This window comes from Phoca vitulina, unplaced genomic scaffold (assembly GCF_004348235.1).
Source record: "Phoca vitulina isolate PV1807 unplaced genomic scaffold, GSC_HSeal_1.0 scaffold26, whole genome shotgun sequence".
NCBI classification, from domain to species: domain Eukaryota; kingdom Metazoa; phylum Chordata; class Mammalia; order Carnivora; family Phocidae; genus Phoca; species Phoca vitulina.
The window spans coordinates 9,108,529-9,123,066 of NW_022589729.1; the positions used below are offsets into that span (position 1 = coordinate 9,108,529).

Consider the following 14,538-nt stretch of genomic DNA (forward strand, 5'->3'; position numbering starts at 1 on the left):
TGCCCTTTATTAAATACTGCATTTTCGTCTAATCCTGAGAAAACTCGCGGTTGCTGACAGGTTTTGTTGCATTGTCAGAGCAATGAAAGTTGAAACTTTTCCAAGCGTAACTAAAAATACAGGGTGTTGTTTCCATAGCATATACAAGAAACAAATGCCATTCTTAACAGATCCTAGAAATTAAAAAAAAAAAGAATCTGTATTTATTTTTATTTTTTTCCCTACAAAATATGGTGTTTGGGAATATTTCCTCCCAAATCTCCAAATCTGCATTTTCAATTTGGTGATAATTGAGTATTACTGTCAATGAATGGTTATCTGTTGATTATTTGCAATAAATGTAATTCATATAACAGCCATAATAATAGAATGTTAAAATGTTAGAAAAGTGGCTAATTATAGCTTGGATAATTTCCTTGTCATTTCGTTAAAGAAGACTAAAGGGAATGCTATGTTTTCAATTCTAAGGTATATGCAGTCTTTTCATTTGGGGCTAAAAAAGTTAAAAACTTAGAATGAAAGGAAAATTATCTAGTAAACACAGAGGAAACGGGCTTTGCTCACAAAAGTCCCATTTAATGCCCTGGCTTGCTAGAGTAATAATACACAGAACACTGAAATATTTGGGTTTATCCTTACCCGTTTGTATCTCTTCACTTAGAAGAAAGTATAAAATCTAAAGCTACATATAGAAATTGAAAATAGGGCTAACAAGAAAAATCATTCTGTTAGCAAGGCTTTCCCACCCTTCCATAAACTCTCACATGCCCCTGAGCAATAAAACACATTTGATGTGATGCTTTCCATTTGTCTCTAGTGTTTATTTTACGAAGGATTTTAAAAACATATATCACAAATTTCAGACAGATAAATCTGAACCAGAGAATGAGCTAAAGACAACAGATGAAAATAGAGGATTAAAGAATTAGACACTCCGAAGAGAAAATATTGTAACATTTAAGTAGGAGTATTTTTCTGCAAACGGATGTTGGCTGTATTTGAAAGATTGGCTGGGTGTGTGGGGAGGGAGAGAAAGGAGAGAAATTCCTATTTAATGCATCCCACAGAGATAGAGTTATATAGTCAGTAATTCACCCAGGCAGAAGGGCTGTGACCTCTGCTCTTCTTTAAAGGAATTAAGACAATTAATGACTTCCGTGCCCATTATGACTATGGGCGTAGGTAGTTCTTTGCCTTCCACATTATATTCTATATTTCAGGGGCTGACTGTGGATTTTTAGTTTAAAGATGTTGTACACTATTGAATCCGCTTCCCCAAATCCCACTTAAGAATCAAAGAGCCAACCCAGAAAGCATCTAACTTCTCTTATCTGTTTGCTATAAAAAATTTCATTACAGGACAAATGCTTCATTCCAGCAAAGGCAGGTAGAGTAAAGAAGAAAGGAATGCATTCCGTTACAACTGCAGTGGCTCATTTCTTCCTCTGAGTTTTCCTGAACGCTGTTTACTCTGCATATATTGAACCAGAAACAGAATAGTTGGGGTTTATTGTAGGCGATTGGAATGATTTGTCAAAACGCAGCATACTTTAGGGTTTGGGAAAGAGGGATGATGCTGCTAGTGATCTTGTAGTGCTCTGGTCTGATCCTGCAGATAACAAGATTGTCTCACATTTGTTGGTGGCCGAACCGGAGAAGATCTATGCCATGCCTGACCCTACTGTCCCCGACAGTGACATCAAAGCTCTCACTACCCTGTGTGACTTGGCTGACCGCGAGTTGGTGGTTATCATTGGATGGGCGAAGCATATTCCAGGTACATTTTCTGAAAAGAAAAAAAACAGAAACAGAAAAGGTTTCAGTAATTCCCTAATATGTAGTTTTAGGCAAATCCAAAAATTTCTCATTACTATATTTTTTAACCTTTACATTGCTTTTATCATACTTAATTTCGAGCTTTGCTTGACCTTAATAGAATCATAAACCTTTCTCTGTCTGTACCACCTTGAACTCTAGTTATTTTTTTTTTTCGTATGCAAAGGTACTATTGCCAACATAAGGTAAAGAGAATATAACTTTAAAAAAAAAATATCTTTCTCCCTCTTAAAATTCTGAGCTTTCTCCTAAGGAAATCCTTCGCTTTTTTCTTTTCACTTTAAAAAATGTCTGTCAGCACACATCTAACGTACCTTTTTTTTTTCCTTTTAAGACTCACTCATTTTGTTGTTCATGGTGGCTGTTTACATTGAATTGCTGTTCGTATTTACCAGCGCAGCTTTGGTTGACAATTAGATATTTACCATGAATTTGTACACAAGTTGTAAAAATAAATATTAAATAGACAACCTAAACCTTCTCAGGTGGTAACTTAAAAGTAGTATTTTAAAGTATCCTATTACTTTTCTTTCCTGGCCCATCCCATAACATCAGTAAACACACCTGGTCACAAGTGTTGAGAATTTTAGCAGCCTACCTGAATTATTTTTGTTTGTTTGTTTGAACTTTGATCTTCAAGTAATTTGTAAACAAGTTTTTGAACGATGAGCAATGTTTTTCTGGTATGGTTAGCTTACTTCTGTCTCCTTAAACTAGTTTGTCTTTATGCTTTGAATGCTACAGTAATTTCTTTAATCAAATTGATGGAAGTCCCTTTCCCAGCCCACACTGAAACCAATTTCTTGGTCATGATACGCCAGCTATATTGCTAACAGTCGTAACGAACTGTCAGGCGATATCGCAGTGAAGCTAATTTGAAGTCATTAGGTGTGCAGCGTTCAAGCGACAATTTGTTACAGTGGTTAGGAACACAGCTGACATTTCTGAATGGCTTTGTTCGGTGCAGTTCTAGATGAGGCCAAGCAAATTGTAAACTAATTTAAACATCACTCTGTATTATACTAGCTACTTTGTCTTACACTGTTTGCTAATAAAGCACCCCAAATTAAGTCAAAACTAGTTAAATAGGTGAGCTTGAGTGTGTTCTTTAGAAGATACCTAACAAGGGTTGCTACACGTACGAGAAGGATGAGAATTTGATCATATGGGTAGTTGATGCCACATTTCAATTGTAATCACATCTATGTGATTTCTAAAAAAAAAAAGGATATGCTAAAAGATGTTAAGACATTTGGGAATTGTGACAGTGGGAACTATCAGAATTTGCTTAAACAGTGTATGAAAACTTATCTAGATGAAAAGTGCTGTGAAGAGTTTAGAGCAAAAAAATTTAACATTTGTTGAAGTATCCACACTTTTTTAGATAATCAATATGTATCATTTGTATTTATATATTTCATTACTTTATATATAGGCATGTACAAACACGCACGTACATACTCACATATTTTATTTTTTTTTAATTTTTTAAAAAGATTTTCTTTTTAAGTAATCTTTACACCCAATGTGGGGCTCAAACCAACAACCCTGGGATCGAGAGTTGTACGCTCTACCGACTAAGCCAGCTAGGCACCTCTACACTCACATATTTAAAATACCATTGTTCTGGGACACCTGGGTGGCTCAGTCGGTTAAGCATCCAACTCTTGATTTTGGCTCAGGTCATGATCTCAGGGTTGTGAGATTGAGCCTTGTATGGGGTTCTCTGCTGGGTGTGGAGCCTGCTTAAGATTTTCTTTTTCCCTCTCCCTCTGCCCCTCTCTCCTCTCTCTCTCTCTCTCCCTCCCTCTCTTTCTTAAAAATAAAATAAAATAAAAAAGACCAAAAAAATCATTATCTGAACCCAGGGTTTCTCAGCCTTGACACTATTGATATTGGAAACCAGTCATCCTTTGTTGTGGGGGACTGTCCTTTTTGGGGTAGGATGTTCAGCATCCTGGGTTTCAATCACTAGCACCCTTGAGTTATGACAAACAAAAATGTCTTTAGATGTGGACATATGTCCTCTGGTGGGCAAAACTGTGCCCGTCTTCCCCAACTGAGAACTGTTGTTTTAATCCAGAAATCAAGTACTATTATCTTTAATTCAAAGATAGGGACGTTTGAGGCATAAAGAGGTAAAAACACTTACACAAATTCACAAATGTATCCAATGCCTTCAAAGCATATTCAGCATTGCTTCCTGAGTAGAATCAGGATACCGGGTTGACTGCATTTGAAAGAGCCACTTCAAAATAATAATGATGATAGTGTTCATATTACTGATAACAGCAGCATGAAAGACTGTGTCACTATGACTCGAAACCACCCATTATTTTAGAGAACTCTGCACAGGTCCTCCCTGAATTAAGAGACGTGTTAAGCCAATATTTTAATATTGTCCAGACATCCCATAATAAAGACCAATAAAAGTCAACAACTTCTTACAATGCTCTCTGGTAAGGAAAAGTCAATGATAAATTTGTGGGTCCAGTTGTGCATCTAAGTAGAAATGTCAGCTTACAAAGGAACCTGTCACAGTAAAGGGGCTCTCTGGTGACTTTAGTGAAGACAGTAACTTTAAATAACTATGAGTAACAGCATTTCCAGTGGTGGAAACAATTACTGTACGATTATGTGTTCAGTCTTAAGCTGAGGCTTAGAATTGGTGGGGACTGACGTGATTCTCTCTCCATAGCAAATGCCAGAGGAGGTCACTGTGGAGTGATGATTCACAGCCCTGGTGCTTGTGATACCCTCAGGGTGTTTAAATGATTACAAGGAGTGGCTTGGCTTTTCAGAAAAGGATTAGCCAAACAAGAATTAACTGGAATTCTTTTAAATTGTTAAATAATAAGCGTGCCATGCGGTGTTTTGAGGTAGAAGAAGAGGATGCTCTGATGTTAAGAGTGCTGGTATACCCTGGGTTCAGAGAGGCTGGGCCTAGCAGCAATTTGGAGTATAGGATGGGGGGCTGGTAGGGCGGGAGACAAAGAGAGTATAAAGATTAAGGTCACATTTCTGCCTTGATAGAAGTAAAATCATATTCTTGATAACATGACCCAGTCCTCATAACTGGGGTCAGAGCCTGAATTAAAGTCAAATCAGAACTGAAATTTCACCTGTCTTTGTCTTAACTTTAAAACTCTTTGTGTAAGGCTTCTGTTAAAATTAAAGTGAAATCTTTCTTTAATGCTAAAATCTAAGCCTTTGCTCTCTTTATGCTGTTCTCAGTTTGTGTCATCACACACACACACACACACACACACACGCAGTTCAAAAATTAAGTTTAGCATCTAAGATAAGATCAGTAGCCTCTCTGCACTGCTGGGAATGGACTCTTACATCCTTGCTTTTGCTACATAAAAAAGTGCAGAATTCAACAAAAGAAAATATTGAAGAAAAATACATATGGAGTGTTTTTTTTTATCAGTAAATCGAATTAGTTGACTTACTTTAATAAATCATATAAATGGAAAAGTGTGTTCTTAGGAAACATGACCATACTTTATCTATAGAAGAAAAAAGATCACAAGGGCTTTAGAAAATGCTTGACTTTAGTTGGAGGAGCATAAGGGCACAAGAACAGATGATGGTGCCCTAATAGCCCTTTTTAAGAATGACAGGGCCCCGCCATTAGCATCCTTTTATATCCTTGGAAATTGCTCATGCCTCGCTTTTCTGGTTCCTATCTGCCTGACTCTTTTTTATTTCTCTTTCAATTTCGTCCGCGCTCGGATAAGCGCATGCTAACACAATATGATTGAGCTGTAAAATGGAACGCTGTCGCCTCTAATCTCTTTTATGTAGATACGGAGTTACTGCACACTCCACTTCATTCTCTCCCCATTGTTGGCCTTTTTTAGAATGGGCTGCCAAGTAATGGAGGCTCCACCAAATATTAGAGCTAGGTTTCACAGGGTGTGATAAGACGATTATCAGCCCAGCAGTCAGATCTATTATTGTTCTTTGTGGTTGATTAAAATATTATTATGTACTGTTACTTTGTTAGCAAAATGTAGAATGTGCTTAGTCAGACGGTGCTTAAAAAAGCATAACCCATATTAGCTGACCTATATAAGTGGCTTAAATATATTATGGGTCTCACCCGACAGTTTAAGAGAATACAAGCGTATTTGAACAATTAAGTGAATGAATGTATTTTAGAAGAATTTTCCCTTATCAAAGATGGCAGATTTTCAGGTAGGTTTGTTTATTTTTAACATGACAAATTAAACCCTCGCTTGCTAAAGAAGAGGACTCTGTGTAAGTTTGGGGCCTCTTAGTCACATTTATAAAATGGTATCTTTTGGAATGATATCAAAACAGAAAAAAAACTCTACAATTTTTACTCATACTCAGTGAAGGCAGGAAATATTAAGCTCTACAGGAAAACCACACTAGGAAGATAATGTGATCAATCTTTATGTGTAGTTTATTCGTGTGAGAAACAGAAATCTAAAGTATAGAAACCGGTATTTTTCATTTACACTGAAGCATTTTTTTGGTAAAAAAAAATATGCAATTAGAAGAATGTATCAAAAATTTCTCGTTGAGTGGATTTTTATGTTTTTCTCAACAGAAGTATTGAGACTTCTCAAGAAGCAGCAGAATCTTTAAAGAACATGTATAAACTATTTCTACATTAGCATATAAATTTTGTGGGCAAATACCCAAGGGTATTTCAAACATCTATTGCTAATGATGCTGTTTAAAGATTGTTCTATTGTTCTAACAGCATTTTATGTAGAGACCGATTTTTAAGATGATGTCATCCCCAGCCAAAGTTGTGGAGGTTTTTAAAATGCCCATTCCTTATCTTAAACTGGTAGCACCATTAAGTGATGACGATATGTGCAAAAAGACACACAAACAAATGTGGTGGAAATAATTACCATAAGATTATGTTTCCATTTATAACACAAAAATATGTTTCCATGTGTATATGCGTGTGATTATGGTTTGATGTGCGGGTCAAGGGCATGTTTGACTAAGAGAGAGTTATTATATAAGTAGCACCTAAGACTCAGTTTGGGATCTCTATCACTGGAACTTGATAAATATTTTATTGATTAGTTGATTTAAAATATGCATAGCCCCAAACTGCTCATTGGCCCTGAGGCTCCCCTCTCTAGAGCCCATCCCAGAACTGAATTTACAGGGAATTGTAATTTCTACTTTGCTGTGAATGAATTGAAGTGATCACAGCCTCTTTTCTCAGGATTAATTTTTCTTTTGTGTATGTAACTTAATGATTGCAGAACTACGAAGTAGTTGAGTCTTTTAGTTAAGTGGAGAAAATATAAATTTTAGACCCAAAGCCTTGGTACTTTATAAATACTATTTAAATTATAGTTCTATTCAATTACCAAATATTTGGAAGTTCTGTTTCATGTACCTGGTAGTTGTCTACCTCTGCACCTATCCTTGTGGTTTCCAAGGCTGGAATGAACCTGAAAGTAAAATCAGACAACCTAAGCTGTAGTGGAGTAATTTTTTTAAGTCACTTAATTGCTCTAGCCATTAGTTATATTGTGAAAATCAAATGAGGGAAAGAATACACATGCAAATTAAACACATATGTATAATTAATTTGCAAATTATAAAGCATGATCTAAATGTAAAATATCAGTGTTCATTTTAGTTCCTAAGATACTGCGCATAGATTGTCATTTTATTGCGGTTAAAACCAAGTGATCCAAAAAGTCAGTGTTAATAAAATCCATTTCAAAAGATATCCACCATAAACATCGGTTCTAATACAAAAGTAGGAGGGAAGCTTATTTAACCAAAAGGATCTGTGTATGGATATGGTCATCATTTGTCTTAGGTGGGCAGGATCATTAGCATCTAAATAATCTAGTTCATCCTTCTTGGCCAAACCTAAAATAACTGAATGTTTATCAGTTTCTGAAGTCACAACTATGATAGGGAAACAGGAACCAGTAAGTCGAAAAATATGTTATGAAAAAAATAATCTGAAAGGTCACCTAAGGTCCTTCATTTTCTGCAGCTACCCTTCCTAGAAATTAAAAAAATATATATATATGTAGACCGATAAGAAGTTGCCAGTTTTCCTAGACAGAGATCCGGTTCAAGAGACAACCCAAATCTTGTTAAAGATGCTCATAGAGATTGACTGTCACCACTGAGTCCATGGTTCGTGACCTAATGCCCGTTCTGTAACCAGGCTGGATTACCTGTGCTCACGTCATCTCTATTCCAGCATTCCTTAGGCTCCATTACTAGGTGTCTCCAAATTATGTTTGCCACCCATACATAGCCATGCTATTGTATACCTCTAATCAAAAATGAATTGTAATTTCATAGTAATCATTGAATCCAATTTAAGTATTTGAGTAGGTGCCACGTACCCAACTCTATGCTTGGTACTGTGGGAAATATAAAAGATATACATGACATGATCTCTACCCTGAATCATGTATCTCTGTCCAAATAAATATATACACATGTGTGTGTGCATACATATGTGATAATCTCATTTTAATGAGATTAAGCTCTCAATACAAAAAGAACTAACATCTATATGGTTATTTATTGTTGACAAAGCACTTTCATAAACATTTATTGGATACCTACAACAATTCTGTTGTTATTCTCTGGGTAGGTTTTATTCTTATTATCCCCACTTTATATATGAGCAAACTTGAGAGTCAGGAAGTTTGACTCACCCTATTTATGTTACTTGGACCCCCAGAATATTTAACTTAAATGGCTTTTCACCAGTAGCTTCATTATGTCTTTCTTCCCTGTCCTCATCTCCTTCCCCTGTGTTCTCTATCATTTGTTCCAGATTACCTACCTACCTCTCATAACAAGCTTAGGTGAATGTAACATATTTGCCCTATCTTTCAATTTTGTCTATACATTTACAAAATGCAAGATTCAAGGAAAGGAGGATGAATAAAAAAGGAAATGTATGACACTTTTTTCGATCAGTGAAAATCAACGTGTTTGATAGTGTACCCTAGATATGCCTGATCACAAATTTTAATGAAACAAGGTAATTGCCATTTAACTACTCATCGGAGTAGTTGGAACGTTCCTTAAATGATTAGTTGCTAAAATTGGATGCTCCCCCTCCCTTATTGTGTTTGGATTCACTGGCCTTTGAATTTGATTGAGAGTTATAGGTAAACCGGAGCAGAAGTGAGTCAAGTGACTTTCAGCCGCACCAAATATCAAAATGTTAGCTCCACCGCTCAACCAACTTGAATCCATTCCTTCCTCCCTCCCTCCCTCCTTCCCTCCTTCTTGCCTTTCTTCCTTTCCATCTTTCCTTCCTTCCTTCTTTCCTTCCATAAGGCATTTAGTCAGCTCTGTGTCAGGCATTGTGCACAATGGATATGCACACGAGCATGAATACAGCACAGGATCTGCTTTTACGACCCTCCCAGTGTAGTGGGTAATTCGGAGAGATGAAAGGACAGCTCTAACTCTGGGATGTGGGCTGTGATGCTGCTGTCACAGAGTCACATGGAAGCATGGGAGGAGCAGCATGGGACTGGATTCGTGGCCAAGGACCCCATCATGAAAAATCTTGAGTTTCTTGCAAAGGAAATAGCATTTTATACTGAAGGCAATAGAAGCAATTAACATTTTTAACTCAGTGACATGATTAAAACTGCATTTTGAAAAGATTAAAATCCGAACCTTGAGCCAACTTACATAGAGAAAGATTACTCAGTGTACTTTTGAAAACAACACTGTTAAATTTCTGAGTGTTAAAGATTTCTATATGTACCAGGTCCTAAAATAGGATACCATTTTCAAGCAAGTTCTTGGTAATTGTTAAACTCTTTTGCATGATGAGGTGATAGGATGAGTCCAGTCATTTGGTTTACTGTAAGTCATGATCTTTCAGAAGCCTGAAATAGCTTGAAATCTACCTGAAGATTATCAAAATATTGACACCCTATAGACCTGACCCAACTCTTTCTGTTCTGGAATTCTGTTAATGGAGCTGTTACTTCTGACTCTTAGATTCTTCTCGAGGCTACTTAATGAGTTAAAGAAAGACTTTTGTGTCTTGGGAGGAAATTGTTATATGAGAGCTGCTATAATTAGTATAATTAATATATGCTTAAATGCTTAATCAAAATATCTTTTTTTTTTTCCTCTAAAACAAGAATTTGAGGGAGAAGAGCAGAACATGACGCCAGTATGTTTTGTTTCTCTCTTTGCTCCTTTTTGACCCTCCCTCCAACCCTAACCCCGCCTACCTTCTGTGGGCTGGTTGCACTTTTCCCCTGCGTCCCCCTTTATCTGCCTCAGCCAATCTCCAAATGAATGCATGTCTATCCTGGCCTTGGCTTTGACACTCTGGATATATTGATTAATAGTTGCCCTAAGCTCCTTTTAGCAAATCAAATTTTCACTTTTAGCAAGGATTTCGCCTCTGATTTATTCAGCAAAGTGAAATGCACTAAATTGACTTTGACATTCAGGGAAAATGGCTGAAAAACAAAGAGCAGAAGAAAGAGATATAAATTGTGTGGCAGCTGGAGACTTCAAGCATCAGAGAAACAGTTTTCTATAGAATACAGAGTAATTTAAAAGCACTTTTTAAACCCAGAGAGAAGTGATGTCTTCAAAAAATTTAACTGCCGAGTTTTCTTTTTGAAAGAAGTTGTAAGTATTACTCAGCTGAACTCAGAATTTCTGGTACAAGACATTATATCTTGTAGATAAAAACAGCTATGTAATCCAGGATTGTATATATCAAAATTAGTTTATGAAAGCAAGGGAGTAACCTAATTACTTTGGAAAAGAAATATTCAAGAATAATCCTATACAAAATAGAATAGTTAGCTTGAAAGTGCTAGTACTTTGTAGCTGTGTGTGTTGTAAAGAATGGAACTACTTCATCACCATAAGGAGAATTTAAAATAATTTTGGATCACAATCTCAGTAGAGAAAAGCCATGCAGCTTGGCACTTCTGTATGCCTTTTTCCCAAGAATGTCAGCCTTGGCTGTGTTCTTTTATGTGACTTAAGCCAGCCTACTTCCTTGTTAGACCAAGGTTCAGTGAGTAAGTAACCATCAGGTTCAAGACACAAAGTGTGGTTTTGATATGTAAAAGGAAATAGTGCTGGAGCGAGGATGAAGCAAAGGAAGGGAAGTTGAACTGAACTCACCAGGGGCACTTGGGGAGGAATTAAAGGTGTGAGGAGTATCAGGGAATATTTTTTGATATTGAGATCTAATAGACTGTTGCCTCGCTTCTGTGGAGGGATTATCAGAGCAGAGAAAGGATAAGGGGCAAGTAAAATCTACAGCTGGAATTGGGTGCTCATTGACCTCTTTCCTGTTCAGTATGACTATTCCTTATTAACTGAAGTTGGGGTCCACATAGTCAAGGTGCTCTCCCTTTAACTCTATATTATTAGTCTCTTTCCTTTAATATTCAATAAATCCAATTTATTTTATTTTAAAAAATATTTGAGAGAGAGGTGGGGGAGGGGCAGATAGGAAGACAAGCAGACTCCCCACAGAGCAGGGAGCCCAACGCTCAGTGCTCCATCCCAGGACCCTGAGATCATAACCTGAGCCGAAACCAAGAGTCAGACGCTTAACCGACTGAGCCACCCGGGTGCCCCTAAATCTAACTTATTTTTTTTTAAGATTCTATTTATTGGGGCGCCTGGGTGGCTCAGTCGGTTGAGCAGCTGCTTTCAGCTCAAGTCATGACCCCAGGGTTCTGGGATCGCGCCCGGCATTGGATTCCCTGCTTGGCGGGGGGCCTGCTTCTCACTCTCCCTCTGCCGCCCCCACTGCTTGTGCTCTCCCGCTCTCTCTCTGTCAGATAAATAAATAAAATCTTAAAAAAGAGAGAGAGAGCGAGCACAAGCAGAGGGAGTGGCAGGCAGAGGGCGAAGCAGGCTCCCCATTGAGCAAGGAGCCTGATGCGGGACTCCATCCCAGGTACTCGGGATCATGACCTGAGCCGAAGGCAGATGCTTAAGTGACTAAGCCACCCAGGCGTCCCAAAATCTAACTTATTTTGAATATATCCAGTGTGACCCCAACTCTCCATATCAGTGGCATTTTACTCATCAGATGTCTTAACAATGTATCTGATCTGTCCATAGGCATGTGATTTCCCTAAAATCAAGCTACTTCTTTCCCAATTCAGCCCACTTCCAAACATCATAAATGACTCTTAATTAGACGAATCCAATTAAAAGAACCTATTTAATCTGCCCAAATCACTTTAATTTACCAGAATTTCTAAGAAGTTTATGCTATCTGATAAACAGATAACACCTCCATTTGTTTATAAATACCTTGATATTTTTCTTAGGAAAATTTTTCTTTTTCCCAGAAAAAAACACCACAATTTTTCTCTCTGAAGCAATCAACAACTTTCATTTTTTATTTATTTTTGCTAACTGTTTTTCCCCCCAGCGAGAGTCAGGAAAGATGTACAAAATACACAAACTCCATGTAAAAGGAATGTTCAGCTTACGTTTCATATACTTGGATCTCTTATGGTGCAGTGCAGTATTATTAAATGAATTAAGAAGTGTAGTACATTGTTACTTAGTTAAAGAGGAAAATATAATGGATAAACATCACCCCTTGGTAATTCTGAGAGTTATAGTCAATTCAACTTAGTTAATCCCAAAATTTTACCAGTCTCTACGAATCACATAATTTTGCTTCCAATACAGAAATTATATTTTTGTTGCCAAAATGGGCGTTAAGCCCTGACTGCAAATTATTACTATAAGATCAAGAAGGGGAAAGGACCAGTTTCTTCAGCTGGATTTAGATGAAGCAAGTGGATAACTGGATGTCCAGGTCAGCAGCCCAGACTGTCTGGTTTTAGAGAGTCATCGGAGCCCAATTAATAAATGCTATCACTCCAGGGGTGTCTCTGAAGAGTGGCTCCCTCCTCTCTCTGTGAAGGAGGCTTCACACCTGCTTAACCTACATTAGGAAAGGATTAATTACCTGAAGTGTGGGCCCCTCAGCCAGTCAGCACGTTTGTGCCAGGGCACATGGTGCCCTCGGCTGAGGAGGGAGACAGGGAGAAGGAGCAGCTGGGAGATCATGGAAAGACTGGCTCCTCCCGATGTGGTCGGCACTTTAGGGGAAAAAAAAAAGGTCCATCTGTACTTATTCTTGTGATTTTCTGTGTCATGGCAGAGCCCAGTGGCAGGGTATCTTAAACACAGATCCATATATCTGAAAGAAGAATACACTCCTGATGGTTGTTTCGCCTCTGTGTGTTACTCAGATTAACCTTTTGTGGAAAAACATGGAGTAACTATTGATAGCATTTCGGATTTATTTCTATGAGTTGCTATTTTTCTGAAGTAAAGTGTTTTATGAGAGACTTTCCCCAGAGTTCTAAAAATACACTTGTTTATTCAGGAACATGCCAGGAGGAATCTTTGTGACACCCTTTTTTTTTTTAAACAAATGAAATAATATTGAAGAGAGACCTCTTTCCCCAAAAAATTAATCATGGGATGACAGAACCAGAATGGACCTTAGAGATCATTTGCTAAAACTTTGCATTTTAAGTGCATTTCATTTACTAAACTGTAGTGGGCAGTGTGCTCTTTAGAGTTGGAGACTATGATTCAAATTCTGATATTGCTGCATACCATGAACTCAGTGTATTTATGCGTAAGATGGGATAATAATGCCCACTTTATAGGTTGCTAGGACAATTCTGTGGGTTAATGTTTGTAAACTGCCCAATCCCATCCCTGGCTTTTAATCGTAAGTGTTCAGTGAATGTTAAATGCCTTCACTTATAAATTCACTTATGGATAAAGACACTTACAGCCAGGAAAACTGAATGAGTTATCCAGAGTAACAAGCTAGTCAGTGACAGAGTTGAGACGAAAACTCAGTCTTTTAATTCCCAGTTGGGCATTACTGATATTTGTCATTGTCATTACCAGTTTTTCAGAAAAAAAGTATGCATCCTTATGCATAGTATTAAATATTAGCAAGTTATCATGTTAACTTCATGTCTCTTCTATATTACATCATATTATATTACATTATATAATACATATACATGTATTTATTTGGACACACATTTCTTGAAGATAGACTAGCAGTGAAAATGTTATGGAAAAGTTATTGTGATATATTTTTAAACTGCATACTGCAAATTATAAGCAATACACCTATCTTTTCTTTTGTTATTCTTTGGTAAAGCCTGGGTATAATATCCGGATATATCAGATATGAAACCCTTTCTGAGGGATTATTAATCTATAGGCATGGCTCAGAATACTTCTGTAGCATACAGGGTGATACAGTAGAGAAAAATCCCTAACTAAAGCTGGAGGTGGGGAAACATAGCCAAGAGGCCAAAGTAGCCTCAAGATTGCTCAGTGGAGGATCTTAGTGCAGAACTAAGTGTCTAGATAGCATAAGGATAAAATAACATGAATACATGAGGTGGGCCTTATTTATAAAGCATCTTTGAATATACTTCTCTGTAAATACTGATGCTATCTTTGAAAACAATGTCTCTGACAGATCAGTATATAACATTTGGTTAAAATTCTCTTGTGAATAATCCACAGATGCTAATTAACCTGGTTAGTTATCTGACCTGTTACACTCAGTGAGGGTTTTAGGTTTTGACATCTCTGTAATTGCCATGAAACTTTAACTCAAACTTCCAAGGCAATTTGACATATTTAGAATAG

General features: G+C 37.2%; 1 protein-coding gene across 13 annotated transcripts in view; it reads left to right on the forward strand.

Annotated features, from left to right (window-relative positions):
- Positions 1-14,538, forward strand: part of ESRRG (estrogen related receptor gamma) — a 563,748-nt gene that overhangs the window by 505,147 nt on the left and 44,063 nt on the right. For all 13 annotated transcript variants that reach the window (XM_032422150.1, XM_032422157.1, XM_032422153.1 and 10 more), the window contains one exon: positions 1,616-1,777. In XM_032422150.1, coding sequence (XP_032278041.1) covers positions 1,616-1,777 — 162 coding nt within the window. The remainder of the gene's footprint in view (positions 1-1,615; positions 1,778-14,538) is intronic.